At 36.3% G+C, this 21,682-nt stretch overlaps 1 protein-coding gene across 2 annotated transcripts in view; it reads left to right on the top strand.

The window, feature by feature from the left end:
- The window catches only part of STK3 (serine/threonine kinase 3), a 321,732-nt gene that overhangs the window by 55,557 nt on the left and 244,493 nt on the right, over positions 1-21,682 (top strand). For both annotated transcript variants that reach the window (XM_027131492.1, XM_027131491.1), the window contains exons 2-4: positions 13-93; positions 6,793-6,921; positions 18,597-18,711. In XM_027131492.1, coding sequence (XP_026987293.1) covers positions 13-93; positions 6,793-6,921; positions 18,597-18,711 — 325 coding nt within the window. The remainder of the gene's footprint in view (positions 1-12; positions 94-6,792; positions 6,922-18,596; positions 18,712-21,682) is intronic.

The raw sequence follows: 21,682 nt of genomic DNA, 5'->3' as shown, positions 1-21,682 counted from the left end.
TTTTCTCATCAGTAAGCTAAAAAAGCTGAGTGAAGACAGTTTGACTAAGCAGCCTGAAGAAGTTTTTGATGTACTAGAGAAACTGGGAGAAGGGTAAGTACAAAAACATGAAAGTAGCATTTAGATAATGACAGAACAGTTATAAAATACCGTGTAAGATTAGTCTTTCACTAGAGTATATTTGATTGAATTGAGTAGTAAGAGTATAGAGGGAATGTACCTGAACATAGTGAAGGGCCGTATATGACAAGCCCAAGCTAACATCATACTCCATAGTGAAAAGCTGAAAGTACAGGAGAACTTCCAGGATAATAAAAGGCACAAAACACAATTAAAACAGCTTAGATTAGCAAGAATAGGGAAAAAGAAATAGAGAAAACAAAAACATAAAGTAGTAAGCTAAATGTAAGTTGGAAGGAATAAAGTGAAATACATTTTTCACTAAATGTCAATTCTCTTATAGACAAATTATTAGGGCTAATTAAAATGCAAAACCTAGCTATATGCTGTTTATAAGATGCCCATGTAATACAAAGGGTAGATATATAGTGGTATTTCCTATTAGAGATATCAGATAAGAACTAATCACACCAAAAAACAAAAAAGAAAGCAGGAGTGGCAATATTTATATCAGGTAAATTAAAGTTAAAAGATCTTAAGTGAGTAAAGAGGGGTTAATATTCAAATGAAGAATAAAGAGGGATATTAGGTAATGATATAAAAGACAGCTTATAATGAAACATATATGTGTCAGTCGCCGTGACAGTTAAATTTCTGAAGCAAAGCTATTAGAAACATTAGGGGAATCTAATAAAAATATATTCATGTGAGAGATTTTAATATATCTTTTTCTGAATTGGACAGAATAAGGAAAAAAGAGAAAGGACTTAAAGGGATTAAGTATTATAATCAACAAGCTTGATTATGTATATGTGTGTGTATATATATATATATACATATATATATATACACACACACCATATATATGGTATGTATTTATACTTACACTGATATAACTATTCTTGCCTCCCCCCTACCCCCATTTTTTGGTATATTCATGGACCACTGATTTAAAAAAACTAACAAAAAAACCCCAACAAATTCTAAAAAAAGGGATTTTTCAGGTTACATTTCTAATTATAGTCTACTAAAATTAGAACTAAATAATTAACAATATGATAAAACCCACACTTATTGGAAATTAAGAAAGATAATCTGAGGTAACCTATGAAGGGGAAATTGCAAATTATCTAGAAAACAGTGAAATAGAGAACAAATCATACTAATATTTATGGAATCCAGCAAAGCTGTAATTAGGTGACCATATTTAGTTTTAAATTTCTTTACTACTAAAGAAGAAAGACCAAAAAGTAAGGAAGTAAGTAAGTAAATAAATAAATAAAATAACTTAGTGCTTATTTAAAGAACTGAGAAAAATAATAAAATGTACCAGAAGAAACTAGAAATAGAGAATTCATGAACTAAAAAGCTGAAATTGATGAAATAGAAAGTAAAAAAATTAGAAATAATACATGTATATAAAATATACTTCTTTGAACAGGTCATTAAAGTAGTTAAACCTAGTTCTGACTTTGACTAAAGAAAAAAGAGCAAAAATAATTGAAGATTTGGAATAAGAAAGAAGATACAAGCAATGGTAAAGAAACGATTTGAAGAATTAAAAGACTACTAAATGCTGCTCTATGAAAACTCATTGGAAAATCTAGAAGTAGATGATTCCATAACAAAATATGAATTGTGTGAATTGACTCCCAAAGAAGTTTAAACTTAGATATATCAATTACCATAGAAAAGATGGAAAGGCAGTTAAATATCTATTAATTAAAAAGATACCAGCTCATGATATGTGTACACATATAGCTGATTCACTTTGTTATATAGCAGAAACAAACACATCATTGTAAAGCAATTACAGTCCAATAAAGATGTTTTAAAGAAAAAAAAAAAGATACCAGCTCATAGCAGCGGTATTCACAATAGCCAAATGTGGGGATGTCCATCACTTGATGAATGGATAAACAAAATGTGATATATCTGTACAATGGAATATTATATAGCTATTAAAAAGAATGAAGTACTGATACATGCCTCAGTATGGATGAACCTTGAATCATATATTCAGTGAAAGAAGCCAGATACAAAAAGTCACATATGATTCCATTTATATGAGGTATCCAGAATGGACAAATCCATAGAGACAGAAAGCAGATTCCAAATGATTTGGAACTAGATAGAGGTGGTAAGGATTACACAACATTGTGAATGCAATAAATGCTGTTGAATTGTACACTTTAAAATGTTCATTTTACTTAAAAAAAAAAAAAAAGTACCAGCTAAGTTTTATCCAGTCATTAAGGGACAAAGAATTGCAGTTATTTTTATGAAGCCAGCATAACTTTAATCAAAATCTAGATGTTGGGGCTTCCCTGGTGGTGCAGTGGTTGGGAGTCCGCCTGCTGATGCAGGGGACGCGGGTTCGTGCCCCAGTCCGGGAGGATCCCACATGCCGCGGAGCGGCTGGGCCCGTGAGCCATGGCCGCTGAGCCTGCACATCCGGAGCCCGTGCTCCGCAGCGGGAGAGGCCACAACAGTGAGAGGCCCGCGTACCGCAAAAAAAAAAAAAAAAATCTAGATGTATGAAAAAAGAAAACTGTAGTTCAGCCTTACTTTGCTACCCATTATGATTACCATGCCCACCTTTTCTCAGATGGAAAGACATTGCCACTTTAGTTCTTAATGGATCCCAACATCCATTAAATTTAGGGGACTTATTTCAGTGTTGGCATCTCTGTTACCTCTGACCTGCACTATACAGCTTTCAGTGACACTAGTAAAGGGAGTATTCTCTGGACTCTCTCAGTGAGCATACTTAGAGGGTGGGCCAGCAGGTCACATGGTGAGGTATCTATTCTAGTATTCCATCTACTTGAGCCTTTGATCTCCTTCCTCTGATGTGTAATGAGGATCCCTGGCATCTCACTTAATGTGGGCCATTGTTGAGTCAGGGTTTTAGTTAACTAGCTGAGCAGACTGTTAGGGACACTCTCAACTGTTTGTTAGAAGTAAATTCCTTTCTCCCTGGAAATCTTAGAATTCCTTCCCACACATATTCTTTAGGGTTCTGCTAATAAAAACTGACAAAATCATACACCTCTTTTGGTGTGACTAGTAGGTACTCTTGAGTCAGATTTTGTATTCATTCCTCTGGTGTCTGTGGGAATTTGAGTGTAATTATAGGTCTGGAACAATGAGAGGTGGTCTGGGAAAGGATCTGCATTTCCCTGAAAGGCAGTTCCCTCAAGTAAGGTCTTATAGAGTCTTCAGGCATCATGAGGTTAATTTTCTCAGACTAGGGGACAGGGTTGCTTTTGCTGTCAAGGGAGACTTGGTAGGGGTTGGGGTTTCAGGTATTCAGATTAATAACAATCTACGTTAATATCCCAATACCAATTCTCTGGGTACCTTTCTTTACAGTTAAAAACCGAACTTTAGCGTAGTAGTCCTGGTGATGTTGTGAATTCAGTTTGCAATGTAATTCAGCTTCCAGCAAGATTAGACTTCGAGTTTGGGTTTCAGAAGTCTCAGTCCTGGGCATATAAAAATTACGACTTTCTTTTGGAGCATTCAGAAGTTTTCTGGGTCTCTCAGTCTTGGGCTGGCAATTTAAGCCCTGAGCTTGTTATAATTGTTTTATGACTTTTCCAGTGTAGGCAGGAGCAGCCATTCCATTCTGCAGTCTTTGTACCCTTATTTTCACTGTGACATTCAATTGATACATGGTCTTCTAAAGCTTTGCCTAGACTCCAGGCAACTAAGGATAGTAATTTAAATAATTGTTTTGCCCTAAATACCATAGGCTATCAATGTTCTGTTTGTCACTTGTTTTGAAGCCATCACTGTATTCAAATCTAAGAAAAAACGAATCCAAGATTCCCATCTTTAAGATTCCTTCCCTTAGAACCATTTCCTTCCCCAAAACTATTGGTAGCAGGACATGGTTAGGAAAAGAAAGGCTACTCTGTGTACTCTGGGTTTAAAGAGTTTATTATGAAATTTAGGGCTCAAATGACTTGCGGAAGGGCCAGGGATGCAAAGGTTATGGACTTTGTCACTGAAGGTCAGAGAAGCCAGTGCTGAAGATCTCAGCCTGGAGTACTCAAGTGGTGTTTCTTAGAAAGCTCACTTGGGATCTGCTGGAATCCTTAAGAATCTTTGAGAAGCTCCCACCAACTATCTTAGTCTGCAGCAGCAGCATCTTGATTATCAAAAAGCTCGGCAAGAAGCCACTGTGTATCTTATATCTGCTAATGCATCTGCTACAGCTAAATTTGGAGAATGATAGTTTCTCCTCAACTTTTTGCCATTTAGATTTCATGCATCGTCAAACTCTTAACTGGGATCCATTCAGGGAAGGGAAATTGGGAAATGTGGTTCCCAGTTTTCCTCCTTTGTAGTGACAAGAAGACCTTAGAAGGGACTGATGGCGTTGCTTAACTGACAATAGATAGTCTAGCACTGAATTCTAGATTAGCTTTTGAGGGAAAAAAATATATGTATACACACATGTATATACACACACATACATACACACACACACACAGATATGGCTTCTAAGGGGAGATGCAGATTTCCCCTGCTCTCTGAAAGTAGAGCGTTCCTATGAAACCTTTCGTAAGTTGAAATGTTGTAAAGCAAACAAGCAGTTACCTTATGACACGTCTTGCTAATGGATACACAGAATAAATTGAGATAAAGCACAGATGCTCACAGACACAGTTCAAAGCTCAGGCAGTGTGATGCTGAGATGCTGAGTGTAGTTTCCAGGGAATGAGCTTGGCGGTGCCACTCTTGCTGTTCATGGTACTTTCTCCTTCTGTGATGGCTCCTGCAAAAACACATGTTGAGTGCTGTTTTTGTTTTTCACCTCTTTTTGTAAAAGGGTAAATCTTCTTCGAATTTCTTCTGGTTGGCGAAACAGGTACTAATCCAGGTGTTTTGTAAAAGCGAAGGGGCGTAAGGTGAACTTTTGAAAAGTGGAGTTTACCTGTGTGTGTGTGTATGTGTGTGTGTAAATTAGGACTATACACACACACGCGCGCGCGCACACACACACACACACACACACACACTCACACAAAAACCCAAAGGTGACTTTGGGTATCAAACTAAATTAAATTACTTCAGAAAGCCCAAAGAAACAGAGGATAGAATGCAATTCATTTTGTTAAAGTAACTGCTTTGTCACTCATTTTTCACTTATTTTAAAAGATTGTATATTTGAAATGATTCTGCATAGCTTCCTAATATTAGGAAACATTCCATGTCTCTAACAGCTTGCTCTTCTTTCTCTTCTGTAGAAATAATGTAGTAAGGAAAACAAGATCTTTGGAGTCAGAATATGTTTGAATTCTGGCCTTGCTGGTCACTGGTATCCATTTCCTCATCTTTTAAAATGGCTGTAATAGTATTTTACCTCACAGTTGAGAGGGTTGAATTTGATAATGCTTGTAAAACATCAAGCATAGTACCTGACGTACAATAAGAATTTAGTAAGTGATAGCAGTTTTTACCTTATCTTCTAAATCATCTCAAAATACAAATGGCTTCCCTCTCTCAGTGTTCTTGCTTTTTAAGCCACATAAATATTTATTGGCAATGTTTCAAGAGTTGTAGCAGAGACAGTTTTTGAGCAAGTGGCCATTAGATCCTGTTACTCGTTTTATTTATCTGTGCTTGTGTGGTCTTGCTCTTGAGGAGAAGAAGATAGTGAAAGGAACATTTGAGAGACCTTGGATCTGTGACTTGGCGGGGACCAGATTTCCTGCTTCTCTAACTTTGGTGTTGTGTGGTCTCCAGCTGAAGATTTCAGTTGCTCTTAAGCAGTCTGAACAGACATTGTACTTTGATATTTTGGGGATGATTTTGTTGAAGATGAGATCAGCCTTTTCTTCTAACATGAGACTTTGGCTGTTTTTATTCTGTATTTCATTCTTTTAACTTCTACTTATGTATCTTCTTAACGCTGCATTTGTTTGAGTTGATAAACCGTAAGTCTATTTCTTTCATTCATCAGCAAAAAAAATCAGCAAAAAAAATCAGCAAATCTTTTTCTATTAATTTGATGATTTTAGTGAATTTTAAGTCTATAATTGAAACATTAAAGCTAAGATATAGGGCTTCCCTGGTGGCGCAGTGGTTGAGAGTCTGCCTGCCGATGCAGGGGACATGGGTTCGTGCCCCGGTCCGGGAAGATCCCACATGCCGCGGAGCGGCTGGGCCCGTGAGCCATGGCCGCTGAGCCTGCGCGTCCAGAGCCTGTGCTCCGCAGCGGGAGAGGCCACAACAGTGAGAGGCCCGCGTACCGCAGAAAAAAAAAAAGCTAAGATATAATTCACTTTTTTAATTTGTTTACTTTGATTTGTCACCATTAAGTAGTATTTTAAATTAGAAAACACTACATGGATACTATATATAAAATAGATAACTAATAAGGACCTACTGTATAGCACGGGGAACTCTACTCAGTACTCTGTAATGTCCTATATAGGAAAAGAATCTAAAAAAGAGTGTATGTATGTATATATATAACTGATTCACTTTGCTGTACACCTGAAACTAACACAACATTGTAAATCAACTATAGTCCAATAAAAATTTAAGAAAAATAAAAAAAGAAAAGACTACATGTAAAAACTCATAATAGACCATTTTTCTCTAATAGTTATGATGTTTGAAAGGGGAAAAATAAAGAAATGTCTTGGTTTCTTTTAGGTCTTACGGAAGTGTGTTTAAAGCAATACATAAGGAATCTGGTCAAGTTGTGGCAATTAAACAAGTACCTGTTGAGTCAGATCTTCAGGAAATAATCAAAGAAATTTCCATAATGCAGCAATGTGACAGGTTTGTAGAGATTTTATTTCTTTACCTTCATTTTGATAAGTTTTGCTAATAATGTATAATAAAATGTGTTCTTTGGTCATTTGTTTAGTTTTCTCTTCTGCCTTCCCATCGGAAGGGAGACTCATGTTTCAAGGAAGATGAGAATAGCTTTGTAGGGTTGTCTTTAGGACTTTCAGCTCTAAAGCACAAATGATATTATAAAGCAAATGTGGTGAAAGAAAATACTCAAGCCCTTTTTTCATTTTCAGGGAAAATTTATGGGTGAAAATTAGTTTTTGATATTAAGGAAAAGTCATTTAACCATCCTTTTGATTTAATTGTTTTTACTAATTAAAAGCAGTCATGTCTTATGTAACTCTAATTTATTTAACAGACATTTACTGAGCCAGGTACTGTGCCAGGATCTAGGAATATCAAGGGAACTAAGACATTGTTTTTCTTCTTGAGGGGCTGGTAATCTAGTTGGGAAGACAGATACTTAAGCAAATAGCTGTAGTCAGCACAGTCATTATACTGACTGGTACATGAGGAGATCTGAGAACAAGAGGCAGGGCACCTACCTCTGCCAGGAGTCAGGAAGTCTGGAATGCAGAGGAAGAGTAAATTTGGTGAGGAAATAGAGGGATGAGAGACTGTAAAGAGAATTAAAGGTAGAAAGGTGAAAAATAGCTCACTGTTATGTGCTGTTCTGACAAGGTTTAGAATTACTGCAGTGGAAAGTAAGAGACAGAGTGATATGAAATGAGTTTGGATAGGTAAATGGAGCTGATAATGAAGTATCTTATATACCCTAGTAAGTAGCCTGGCCTTTATAAGGGATGCAGAGTGTATAAATTAGGACTGTGTTAGGCCTGTAGTTATTTAATCAAAGAGGGATTTATTATTCTCCCTTTATAAAAGGTCTAGAGATAGGCTTAATATAGCAGCAACGAAGTAACAACTGTGATAGGCTTTTTCTTACACTGTGCCATCCTTAGCATGTGGTCTTTGTTCTCATGCTTATTATCTCATGGTTGCAAGAGAGCTGCTCCAGCTCCAGCATTTTGTCTACATTCCAGACAGGAGGAAGAAGAGAAGAAGTGGGACAGGGCTTTCCCAGAAACCCTCAGTTTATATTTTATTCATCAGAATTGAGTCACACAGTGAGTTAGAGCTGGCGAACGTAGGGGAGTCTGGACACATTGTCATCCCTAATCAAATCAGGGCCCTATTAGTAAGAGATCTATGGAAAACTTCCTTTTCCAACGGTATGTAAGATACATATACTGTAAGCTCTTTGGCTAATGAAGCGACTGAATTGTCCTAGAGGAACTTTGTTGCTTGGGTCTGTTCAGTTTTGCTCTTCTTTATTGTGGTGCTGTATATTTAGATTATATTACATATTTTCCATGAAGGCTATATAACTGGAAATTCAAGTGGTTATAGAAGAAATAATACATTCCTCAGCTCCCAGGTCAAAATATATAATTGCAGAGTTTTTCCAGACCTCTGTTAATTTGGTAACTTGATAAGAATGTGGTTCCCATAGTTTGATGTAGATAAGGAAAGATTGAGCATAGTGTAGTGCTGGGCTCTTCAGGTGCTTAATATTTGCATGTTGCTATTATTATTTTATTATAATGGTTAAAAATAGTTCAGGTACTAATGTTGTGCTTTAGAGGTTTTAATTGAGTGTGTTCTAGGAAGGGCACGGTGTCTCAGATACTACCCATTATACATCTCCTAACCTTTGTGCATCTTGGTACCCATCAGTTCTTCCTCAGATTTCTGCAACAGCTTCCTGTGTGTTCACTTTGTCTTTCATTTTTGCCTACTCCAACCCATTTTTTTCCCTGAAGCTAGAGTGTTCTTTCTAAAATGCAAACCTAATCAAGCCATTCTCTGTTTAAAACCCTTAAGTGGCTCCCCATTGCTTAGCTAGATCCTGTCTCCTAAGGATGGCATTCAAGGGCCTTCATGATCTGGCCAGTGCTTATGCTTCCAGGCTTCTCTCTTACCTGAGTTTCTCTTTTAAGCATCTGTTTATTTGTATTCTCTGTCACCTGACTCTTTAATTCTTTGAGTTTGGGATTATGACTTACTAAGTGCCCTTGGATCCTGCAACATAGTGTCTGCTCATGTATTGACAGGTATTACTAATTCTTGCCTGAATGACTCAACTGGAATATCCAGAAGCAACTTTACATTTAACATTCTAAAACCAAATTTTTAATTGTTGCAGATAAGCCTTTCAAATTCCTGTTTTGTTAATAGCATCATCATGTACTTAGTCTTTCAACAACAAAACTGAGAATTCATCTGTTTCTTTTTCTGATACCTCTGATGACACTAATTCTTGTAGAGTCTCCTTCTGAAATGTCTTCACTATCTTTATCCTTTCTTCACTCCTTGAGAGAAGGAATCATATTTCTTAGCATACATCACAATGCCTAGCACTGTACTTTTTGTTAAACGAATGTGAATAAATAAGGTATGGATAAGGAGTATGTGAAAGAGCGTTGTCGGTTGAGGGGACCCTAGGGAAATCTGATCGTTGTTCTTGTTATGTACTTGAAACTACTAAGGGGAAAGAAAAGTAGTGAATTAAAGGGGTAGAAAACGTGAATAAATTCTAGAAATTTTGTACCACTTTGTAGCAGAATGCCTTGTACATAGTAAGTGCTTCTCAAATATTTGTTGAATGAAATGGTAAAACAAATATTGATAAAAAAAATGGAACCTGTCTTCTAGATTTCACTTTTATATTCATACTGAACTCAGGAAATAGTGAAGGATCAAAAAACAAAATTGGTTGGTTAAAAGATCCTAAAAGTGCTAAAAGATAAGGTAAGTGAAAAACTGGGAAATGGCAGGAACAAGCATTACATTTTTAGCTACTACTTACTTGTGTCAATGCAGATGTGTTAATGAGAACTGGCATAAAAATGATTTGGAAGAAAACAGTACAAATTGAAAAATTCCGACATAAAAGAGTGGAATTTTGGTTAGAGAAAATGAAATTTGTATTTCTGAAATTGATATATTTTCTTAAGTCTATGCAGCTATTTGGGCAATTGGCAAATTGTCTTGCTTTCTACACTCTAAAAAGAGACGAGAGGGTGTTTTAATTTTTTTGTTCATTTTAGTGAGTACTAAATTGTTCAATACTGCATTTTGGCGTAAATATTTGAGGGAACCCATCTGCATTGTTTATTGTTGAATCTTCTGTGTCTAGTCCAGTGCTTGACACAGAGTAGGCATTCAGTAAGTATTTGTTGAATGTTTGAATCATAGAATATTGGTTGTAGACTAGACTTCTGTAGGTGTACTTTATTTTTTTTTAATTTTTTAATTAATTTTTTATTTTTTGGCCGCACCTTGCGGCATGTGGGATCTTCCCTGACCAGGGACCGAACCCGTGCCCCCTGCAGTGGACGCATGGACTGTTAACCACTGGACCACCAGGGAAGTCCCGACTGTAGGTGTACTTTAGTTTAGAGTTTTTCAAATGTACTCTGCTCTAAGGAGGTGCTTCTAGGGGTATTTTCCTCAAACAGTGAAGAATTGAGCAGAGTGAGAAACTTAGCCCTTGCTTTTATCTTTTTTTCTATGTTGGAGCTCATTCTAAAATTTTATTTGAGAAAAGTCTTCTGGTGCTAAAGCATAATTAAGAACTATTTTATGGGTACAGAAAATGAGACGTAGAGATTTTACATGAATTGTCCTAGATCGTAGCTAGTTAATGACTAGGATACTGTAAGGACCCACATTTGCTGACTCCAGGGCCAGTGCTGAAGAAAGCAATGTCTATACAGTGATTCCAACAGTTCAAAGTAAAGTACTCATTCTCAAGGCAGTGCTAGAGATGGAGGCAAGAGCTGGTCAGCATTACTTTTGAATACTATGTGCCAGGTCATGTGGATATAAGGGAACCACAATTGACACAGCTTCTACATTCCTAGTACTGACACTCTAGAGAAGGAATTTCTCATATCTAAACCAAGAGAAATGTTTTGTTAATGCATGCATCAGGGCACACAATTATTCACCTATTTTATTTATATATGTATATAATATAAATTAAATATATATATTATGTAAATAAATTTATTCAACTAATATATTGAGTACCTACTCCTGCTGGTAGCCCTTACGTGCTGCGCATAAGAGATATAACAATGAATGAGCCAGACTTTGGAAGGACTTTCAGTCAGATGGGCAAGACAAATGAATGGACAGGCCGTTTCAGTATAGTGTGATAAGACCTCTGATGGGGTAAATATGGGGAACTGTATGGGTTGCAAGACATACGTAATGCCTCACTATTGGGGATTCAGGGAAAGCTTCCTCAGGGAGATCATACCCAAGCTGAGTTCTAAAGGATGACTTAGATTTACTAGGCAAAGAGGAGAGGCGGTCCATGTGGTAGGAATAGCGCATTTCTAGCTTGTTTGCTCAGAGGCTTCTTTCTACCAGAGCAGCTCCTGTCCCGTGTGTTCTGTTTGCTGATGTTTCTGGGTGAGATTCCATTTGAACACTGTTTCTGATGAAAAAAATAAGTAAATAAAATTGAAACTCACCATACTGAAGGATTTGTGATTAACTTTGGCAGTTTTTATCAGTTCATCTCTATGTATTTGTTTTTGGGTGGGCCAAGAAATAAATTGCTGTGATTTAGAATTATATTGGAAACAATTCAGTTTTCATAGGAGAATATTTATGTTGCCTTTGTGAAAACACTATACTACCCCTATTAAGTTTAGAACACTGTTAAGATGGTAGAAGGATGTTAATGAAACGTATGTAATGAAAAATAGCCATTTCTTTAGTATTTTAATTATCACATGCTTATAATGGCAACATTAAAAAATACACCTTAGAAAATATTTGCAAAAGACTTATCTGATAAAGGAGTGTTATCCAAAATATACAAAGAATTTAAAAAACTCAACAAGAATACAAATAACCCAATTAAAAAATGGGCCAAAAACCTTAACAGACACCTCACGAGAGAAGATATACAGATGGCAAATAAGCATATGAAAAGATGCTTCACATCATATGTCATCAGAGAAATGCAAATTAAAACAATGAGATGCCACTACACACCTATTAGAATGCCCAAAATCTGGAACACTGATAACACCAAATGCTGGTGAGGATGTGGAGCAACAGGAACTTCGATTCATTGCTGGTGGGAATGCATAATAATATTGCCAGTGGAGAAGTCAGTTTTTGACAGTTTTTTTTCCAAAACTAAACATACTTTTAACCATATGATCCAGCAATCTGGCTCCTTGATATTTACCCAAAGGAGTTAAAAACTTACATCCACACAAATACCTGCACATGGATGTTTATATCAGTTTTATTCATAATTACCAAAACCTTAGAACCAGCCAAGATGTCCTTCAGTAGGTGGATGCATAAACTGTGGTACATCTAGACAATGGAATATTATTCAGCACTAAAAAGAAATGAGCTATCAAGCTATGAAAATACATAGAGGGAACTTAAACGGATATTACTAGTGAAAGAGGACGATCTGGAAAGGCTACATATACTGTATGATTTCAACCGTATGACATCCTGGAAAAGGCAAAACGATAGGGACAATAAAAAGATCAGTGGTTGCCGGGGGTTAGGGGGGGGGGGGGGGATGAATAGGTAGAGCAGTGAAATTACTCTGTATGATACTGTAATGGTGTATACAGTTGAAACCCAAAGAATGTACAACACCAAGAGTGGATCCTAATGTAAAGTATGGATTGGGTGACAGTGTTGTGTCAGTGTAGATCCATCACTTGTAACAAACATCCCAGTCTGGTGGGGATGTGGATAACGGACAGGCTGTGCACGTGTGGGCGCAGGGGGCATATGAGAAAGCTCTGTACCTTTCACTCAGTTTTGCTGTGAACCTAAACCTGCCATAAAAAATCAAAGTCTATTAAAAGATACCTTTAGCAATACACGATTTTCTTCAATTAAGATGAAATTCACGTTAACATAAAAATGTTAATTAACTTTTAGACAGGAAAAATTAACATTTGAATCTCTATAAGAAGCTTAAACAATGATTCAGTCCAAATAACTTGTACCACAGTAGTGTCTATATAAGGTACAAATACATAAGGAAGTTTGTAGTGCTTTTTCTATTTTTTTCCCTCTGGTTTCTCTGTTTTTTCCTCACTTCTCTTTTTATACTACTATTTTGAGTTGTGATACTAGAGGAAGACCGTTAGAATAAGGGTTTAGAGGGGATATGAAATGGAGACAGAGGAATGGCAAGGGTATGATACATTAGGCATGAGATGAGAGGAAGCCAAAAAAGAAAAAAAAGAAAAAAGAGAGGAACATGCTATGTAGTTTTATTGGGCTGAAGGTGTTAAATAGGGGAAAGGGAATGAATGGGACAGGAGAATGAAAGGTAGGGGAATGGCACAGGGGAAGGGGGTAGACTGTGCCTCATGAGTTTTGCCCCAGTTATTGAGGCATCATGTTTCACTTTTGCTTCCTGGTGTATGCTGTAATTTGACTTGCGTCTTCCATGTCCCTCCACCCACTGGAATTTTCAGAGTCATATTTAACTATTTAACTGTGCCAAGAATACATAGAATTGCTGGATTCTCATATGTCCTGTAAGTCCATATGGTGGCTTAGTCAAGATTCCTAGGCCTTATGGCTGAACTAAAACTTTGTGTTGCTTAAAATTAAAAGTAACACTGAGCTAGTGTTTTGAAGTGAGCTCTCCCTGCTTCCTCTCCAGCCTTTAATAATCAATGTGTGGCTAAAAAAATAGATGTTAGTGTATCTAAATAATTGTACGGTTAGCTAACTTGCCCGCTAGTATGAACACTATCACCTTTTGGCCCCTCACAATCCTGCACTGGATAATCCTCTTTAAAGGCTATTTAATTGTATTATTTTCTTGCATAAACTCCTTCATGGGTTCCCCATTGTCTGGACTGCCTTTTATTCTTTGTCGCTAAAGTCTACGAATTTTTCTCCCTAGCATCTGCCACTAGGCTATGTATGTTGTTCAGTGAATGTTTGTTGATTACTTTTATATGATACAGGAATGAATTATGAATGAACAACGTCTGTGTCAGTGGAAACAGACTGGCTTAGAAGTCCCAGGTCTTGAACTCCCTGCTTATTTGTTTCTGTGTTTGTAATTTTTCAAAGTGTTGGCTTTAGATTGTAATCTTTAATTTGCCAGTCTTAAATTTATATTCAGTGTGCAGTTGAAGGGAGACACAGTGGATAAAACACAGTAGAAGACTTGCTTTTACTGTCTTCTAACTTGTCAGTTTATATCATAATCAAATTGTGTCGAGTGTACCTTGAAAATATCTCTTGAATTTGTTTTCTACTCCAAGCCACGATCTGCTTTTTAAAATGTAGGTTTTATTATTATTCAGGTATGATGAGACCAGCATATCAGGAGATAGCTTGTTATACTTCCAGATCTGAGAAGGGTGCGGGTGAGAGAGGGGGACCCATACAGGGAAGCACCAGGGTCAGTTAGGAGGCAGAGGGAGAGGGGGAAATGTGGGCAAGAGCCATTATTGTGGTTTCTGTGGGAAGGAATGGGTGAAATTGAGTAAACAGGTTTAGGATTGGCTAGATTAAATAATTTCTTTGTGATCTGGGGCTGTCCTTGGTTGTCTGGTATATGGCCCTGGGGTGATTAAGGCTGGGAAATGGTGGCCCTGGAGGTAGTTGAGAGTATGAAACTCCCGATTGGCTTGTTTGCATGTGAAAGGTACGCTCACAGATGCTATCTCTAGGAATTAGCTAACCCTGAGAGAGGAACAGTGGAGACTTTGTCAGTAGGTCCCAGATGTCAAAGCAGCACAAATACAGAAAATAAAAAGATACACTTAATACAATCTCTTGCATACACAGACCAACAGAACCTTCTAACTGGTCTACCCGTGTCCATATTTGCTTTCCTACAATCCAGCTTTGAAGCAGTAGCCAGAGGAATCTTGAAAGTATAAATTAGATCATGTCATTCCTCTGCTTAAAATTCTTCTCTTGAATATCTGTTGAAGCCCAATCTCCTTACCTTGTTTTTGAGGCCCTTCGTTATCAGCTCCTGCCTCCATCTGCAGCAACATTGTGTTCTACCTCATTTTTCACTCACTTTATTCTAGGCATACTGATCCCTTGAAAATGATTTGCTCTTTTTCTCTCCTCAGGGCCTTTGTACAGACAGTTCTTGGTACCTGAATGCTCTTTATAACTGGTTAACTTCTAGCCGACCTTTGACTCTAGTTTAAATGTTATTCCTTTGGGGAGGCCTGAATTAGGTCCCTTTTGTTAATTTTTCTGTGACTGTTAATTTGTTTACTTATTCATTCCTTTTGTTTGTGCATACAGGAAGGGAGGTACTGAGGATAAAATGGAGAGCAAGGCAGACTGGCACCTATCCTCATGGAGCTTCTTTTCTTTTAGGGGAGGCAGATAAAAGTCAATGACAAAGCAATTATAAGATGTTATAAGTGCTTTAAAGTATTGATGCAGAAGATATCAGAGGATGACCAGTAGTAGGCCATTATTACGTATAAACTTTGGGGTTTAAGCATTTCTTTCTTTTCCAAATGTAATTTGTAATCCACAGCCACCAATGGAGGGGGGATATTTTGTTGTTAAAGCTCACCCATGTCTACATTCCAAGTTTTTTCATATACGCCAGTGCTTCCCAAGTCAGGGGCTACGATGGAATATGTGTGCTATTCCATTCTTCCATATGAACTAGGAACAATTTTATTTGCAGAAATGATGAATGCAAAATAAAGTCTCAGCCAGTTTATCTCATAGCACTCCTCCTTCTTTTCTTACCACAGTTATTAATTATATTTACTTGTGGATTTACTTCTCTAATACCTGTGTATCTCTTGCTGGGATGTGCTAGAGGAGAGTCAGAATTGTGTCTGTCTGGTTTGTCTGGTCTAATGCTTGGCTTGAGTAGAGGGTCAGTGAATGAATGTTGAGTGATTGATAGAAACTGTATTCGGGTGTATGTCCTTAAGATAGCTGTTTAGGTCTATCTGCTTAAATATTTTTCTAGGTTAAAATTATTGAGGCCATTTTTAATGATATAGAATTGTTGGACTTTGATACGTTTGCTTGATTGTGTATTAGAATGGGCCACAAAATATTTTTTGAAGAGAATTTTACCTTTCCCCAAAGGTGTTGCCTTGACCCACCCCCTAAAGAGAGCTAGAGCTGCCCTTTTATGTAGCTGCCCAGATTAGAATCTCTAATTTTCATAGGAGCTGCCAGTCCTACCCTTAGAATTGTTGATTACTTAGTGTAGATTGTAAGATAAAATACATTTTCTATGTGCTTTTCAGTGAACATAACCTTCAACTCATTGCTAATTTAACACCTTTGAAAATTTTGAATAAGAAAATTAATATTTAAAGAAGTTTCCTGAAGGATATGTCATCTGTCTTCTGGAGCTAATCTTAGCTGTGGGTGTATATCAAAGTCACCTATAAAGGTTTTAAAACATCTGCTGAGTTAGAAACTCCAAGGTGTGTGGTCTGGGCCACAGGTGATTCTGATGCACAGCCAGGTGTAAGAGCAGTACTTCCTATAAAGGTTTCTACACAGGCACTCATAACCCAAAGAAGTGTATGTAAAGAAAGCTTTTTTATGTTTCCCGTAAGTTGAAGTTTTGGTTCTATGGATGAGATTCATTTGTAAAGAAACACTTTTAAATGGTTTAGTGAATATTTATGAACTCTTAATAATACTTTCCATTCCCAACACCTAGCAAAGTTGAGTGTTGTCTGCAAATTTAAGGTGTGAGATGGGGAGTAACGAGAGATGTGGGTAGAGAGGTAGACTTTGAAAAGTCATGTATGTGATATGAAGCAGTTCTGTCTTTTTTTCCTTTGGTAGTGGAGAGCCATTGGAGCTTTTTTTTCTTTTTTTTAATCAGGAGAGCAATATGATTAGCCTACTTTACTTTTGTTTTAAAGGAAAGTTACTTGTCAGCTATATGGAGCATAGATTAGAATGGGGGAGAAAACTATGACAAGGAGACTGAAGCAAGTCTGTGCAAGAGGAGCAGTAGGGATAAAACAGGATTGAATTCTAGCCCTGTAGCTACCTGTTTTAGTTTAAGCCCTTAAGCTCTAACCAATCTGCTCTACCCTTGCCTTCAAGACTTAGTTAAGATTGCAAAGGCTTTACTGAGAAGTCTTTCCCCAACCATCCTCTCTTAATCACTTCTTTTGGTAGTCTCTTTATGTGGTCTTTTATAGTACTTTCCATTTTTCATTGTTCTTTTTTGCTTGTTTGATTCCTATGTCTTATTTATCTTACACTGATGGCACTTTTCATGATAAACATGCCATTCTTGGTTTTTCCCTTGCCTTTGCTCATGGTCTTTCTCTTTTCCAAATCTTCTTATCTCTCTTCTACACCCATATCTTGAAGTTTTAACCTTTTTTCCATAATTCAAATTCCACCGATTCTGCGAAGTTCTCTAGGTTGACTCTGCCATGGTCACTTCTACCTATGAGCTCTTGTAGTATTTAAGCTGTGTACTACTTTATGCTTCCTTGTATTTTTCATCTTTTTATGTATTCTGTGAATGTGGATATTCTGTCTTTTTGAGTTGAGCAAGATATTTTACACATCACTATATATAGCATACCCTTAATAAATATCAATTGTAATGGTCATTTGCCCCATTCTAAGTTTTCCTAAAAACAACTCGGCTATCAACATAGTTTATTCTGCTCTGAAACACATGAAACCTCAGCTCAGAAGTATTTTAAATTGTCAATAATTATAATTATCTGAATTTAAAGCAAAAAACTTATAATTATTTTTCTCTAGGATTTTAAAGGCCAAAATACAAGAGAATTAAAAAAATTTTTTTGGCCTCATTGAAATATAAAGTATTGAAATGTAAAGTTGAGTGTTAATATTTGACTGAATGCAAAATCCTTTAGAAGATTTATATATATTTTTAAATAAGTTTATTTATTTATTTATTTTTGGCTGCGTTGGGTCTTCGTTGCTGCGCGCGGGCTTTTCTCTAGTTGTAGAGAGAGGGGGCTGCTCTTCGTTGCAGTGCGTGGGCTTCTCATTGCAGTGGCTTCTCTTGTTGCAGAGCACAGGCTCTAGGCGTGTGGGCTTCAGTAGTTGTGGTACGTGGGCTCAGTTATTGTGGCTCGCAGGCTGTAGAGCGCAGGCTCAGTAGTTGTGGCGCATGGGCTTAGGTGCTCCGCGGCATGTGGGATCTTCCCAGACCAGGGCTCGAACCCATGTCCCCTGCATTGGCAGGGGGATTCTTAACCACTGCGCCTCCAGGGAAGTCCCTAGAAGATTTATATTTAAAATGCTTTAGTTAAAGGAAAATATTTTCATTTGTTCCTTATGTTAAAGAGTATGTCCTTTGCCAAAACAAAGCTTTATTTTCTTGGGAATCACTCAAAACATTTGGACCTCCTCTGGTTTGTAATCCTGTTAAAATTTCATCCGTGAATTAAAGCCTAATTATACACAGTTGGTGAACCCTACATAGATACAATTCCATGTACAATAGTAGTTTACTCATTAAGTTTACTTATTGGAACATTATGAAATGTTGAAAATATTTTGAATTGGGATTAAGAAATAATTTTCTTTGGGAATTAACTGAGTTTAATTGTCTATGTATTTTTCTTTAGCCCATATGTTGTAAAGTACTATGGCAGTTACTTTAAGAACACAGACCTCTGGATTGTTATGGAGTACTGTGGAGCTGGCTCTGTCTCGGACATAATTAGATTACGAAACAAAACAGTAAGTATTTTTAAATTGTTTTGCTAATCTCATTTGTAAAGATTCATAGTTTAGAATCTGACTAGGTAGTGTTTTGTTACAAGAAAAATATTAGTGTGAGAAAAGAAAAGGTTTTTCTGTGTAAAGGGATCTAGTATGAGGTGTGAGAATCAGTCAAAGTCACAAATTTGCCATTTGTCATATGGCAAATATGGGAGTCATGATGGTTTAATTTATTTATTAGGATAATTTTTGGTTAGTCACCGAGAAACTACCATGGCACTCCTCTTCTTCATTTGGAATCAGTGTGCATGTTCTTTATTAACATGAGTTCAGTAAGTTATAGCTAGAATTTTATTTAAAGTTCATAATATTCATAGTATTTCTTTATCTTGTTTTTTGCATTATAACCTATGATTGGTAAACAGTTGAAGTTTTATGTTTCTGAATCTTAAAAATAACTGAAAAACAATTTTTGTCTTATTTTCCCAAATATTGTCAGGGTGTTTGAAAGTAATAGAGCTAGATTATAATTTTTTTTTCCTGGTAAATTCAGCTTTGTGAAATTTGTTTTTTGATAATAACTTTTTATGGCTATGTTTTTAACCCTCAGTAAAAGAGCTGTTTACAAAATTGTTTAGACTAGCAATGCACCTAGTTTCCTTGCATAATTTATGAGGACAAAGTGACCTTTTTAAAATCTGTGAATGACTAAGAATAATAAATCAGTGAAATAATTTGTAATTCCATGAAACAGTATCCCAATTACTATATGTCTTTATTACATGTAGTCAGACATGTTTCAGTAAAATACATTCAGAAAAATACTTAACTACTTGAGTCAATTCGTGGTTAACCAGAATCATTTTAAAGTTTGATTGGGGAAGTACGTTGTAAGTTTATCCTACTAATTTTTTTTTTTCTGTTAGAGAAAATAAAGTAAATAGGATTTCTTTTAAAGGAAGTGAGATAGAAGTTAAAATAATCCCTGTTTTGACAAAATGGATTAAGTGATTTGTGACATTCCAATTATATAGTTTAGAATTTGTATGGTGCTTAACTAACATTTATGTAAATCAGATGACTCCTGAGTGGCAGAACAATGCTTTAATTGAAGATAATTATACTCCAGTTAGAGAAGTGTTTTAAAACTGTTCCAGGGCTAAACTCAGTGTATTTGGTATTTAAAATTACCAAGTAGGAATATGAAGTAAAACTGAGTGAAAAGGAAAATCTGTTTTCTTTATTTAAATGCTAATGTTACCATTTTGAGTACAGAGGAAGAATATGATCCAAGTACTTTATTTCTTGTTGCTAATAAATACAAACCGTGAAGGTATACTGCAGTTCTAAAAGCTAGATATGGGTGGGATAATTATCCTCAGGAATCTCCTTCACCAGTTATCAAAGGAAATATTTTATCCCATTTGCATTCTTTTTTAGAAGACAGAATCCACCTAACATGTTTGGGGATCATACATTTGGAATAGTCTAATTGTTATTCTCACGGACGGTTTCCCTTGGGCTTGGGGAGGCATGGAAGGGTCTGATTCCCAGATACAAGAAGAACCCAGAGCTGCACGAGACGGCTCAGGAGCTGTGGGTGTATTACCTCTGGGTGTTGCCTTGATAACAGCTCCTGTTATATCTCAAGAATATTCTATGCTACTTATGCTACTTTTCCTTCATTTATGTATTATTTAAAAAGAGTACCATTGTTATGAAGGTTGGCAGTATACGGGGCTATGTATCATCCTCTTTTTTTTTTTTAAGCACTGGAGATTGTAAATATTTGATCATTTTATAGGAATGGTCAATGGAGTGATAATCTTGATTGTTTGAATTTCAGAGGCGTGGCTGTTACTGATTGGCTAGCTTTCAAAAATGTGACCAGTGAAACAGTTGTCCTTGATCTATTAACACTCAACTCCAGCAGTTAATTGTTTTCATGGTCACTAACAATCAATCTTTTTCTAAGAGTATGGGAACTTTTTTTTTTGGCTTTATATGCTCTTTTGTTACGTGCTTTGTTGTTTCTTTCAATTCTATATACATTTTAAACAACACAAGGCATTCTTATTATTATTTTATGTTGTCAGTGTTTATATTTCTACTTTTTATTGCTCTTTACTCTTTTCTGCATTTCTCAGTTGCCTGAACAGTGTTCTTTAGTGTTTCCTTATATATGGGTATGATGGTGTTAAGATCTCTCTTTTTTTTTTTTGGTATGAAAATGTTATCTCACTTCATTTTTGAACGATACATTTGCTGGATAAAGAATTGTAAGTTGGCAATTTCTTTTAGATTTTTTATTTGTTTTAAGAGGAATGACTCTTGGAAAACCACCTAAGTAACACAGTTTTTGTAGAATTATTCTTGTCTTTGAAAGAAATCTCATGGATGAACTCTTCTGGATTTTCAGTTCGATTGCTATCTGTTTTTTGATCAGGTATTTCTTTGAAAATTAAAGGCACAGGGAAGAAAATCTGACTAAGATTTGTATTTTGGTGTTTTGGTATATGCTTTTGCCTCAACTGCTCCCCCACCTTTGAGTGTTTCCCCTACCCACCAGTCTTTGCCTAGTGAATTTGTATCCATGAAGGACTAGATCAAATATCACCTCCTCCTTGAAACTTCCCCTGTTTTCCCAGGTAGTTTCTTATCTATTTGGTAATTGGTTGATTAATGAATTAGGTAAGTCTTTATTGCATATTCACTCTTACATAAAGAGCACAATAAATTCTAGCTGCCATTATTATTCTAACTTTTACTGTTATTATTATCTTACATACTTTGACTGCTAGGTAGATTGAGCATCTTGTCATATGTGTACTGGCTCTTTTATTTCCTTTTTGTGCTTATCCTTTGCCTTTTGTTGTTGTCGGTGGTGGTGGTCTTTTTCTTACCAGTTTGCAGGTTTGCTTGACAGTTTGCTAATAGTTTTATGAGTACTTCACATTTCATTTTAAAAGTCAAGAAGCCAGGGTTTCCC

This window comes from Aethalodelphis obliquidens, unplaced genomic scaffold (assembly GCF_003676395.1).
Source record: "Aethalodelphis obliquidens isolate GAN/ISIS:26980383/991018 unplaced genomic scaffold, ASM367639v1 scaffold39, whole genome shotgun sequence".
NCBI classification, from domain to species: domain Eukaryota; kingdom Metazoa; phylum Chordata; class Mammalia; order Artiodactyla; family Delphinidae; genus Aethalodelphis; species Aethalodelphis obliquidens.
The sequence above is the reverse complement of the archived record's forward strand: the minus strand, read 5'-3'. Positions and strand labels throughout refer to the sequence as shown.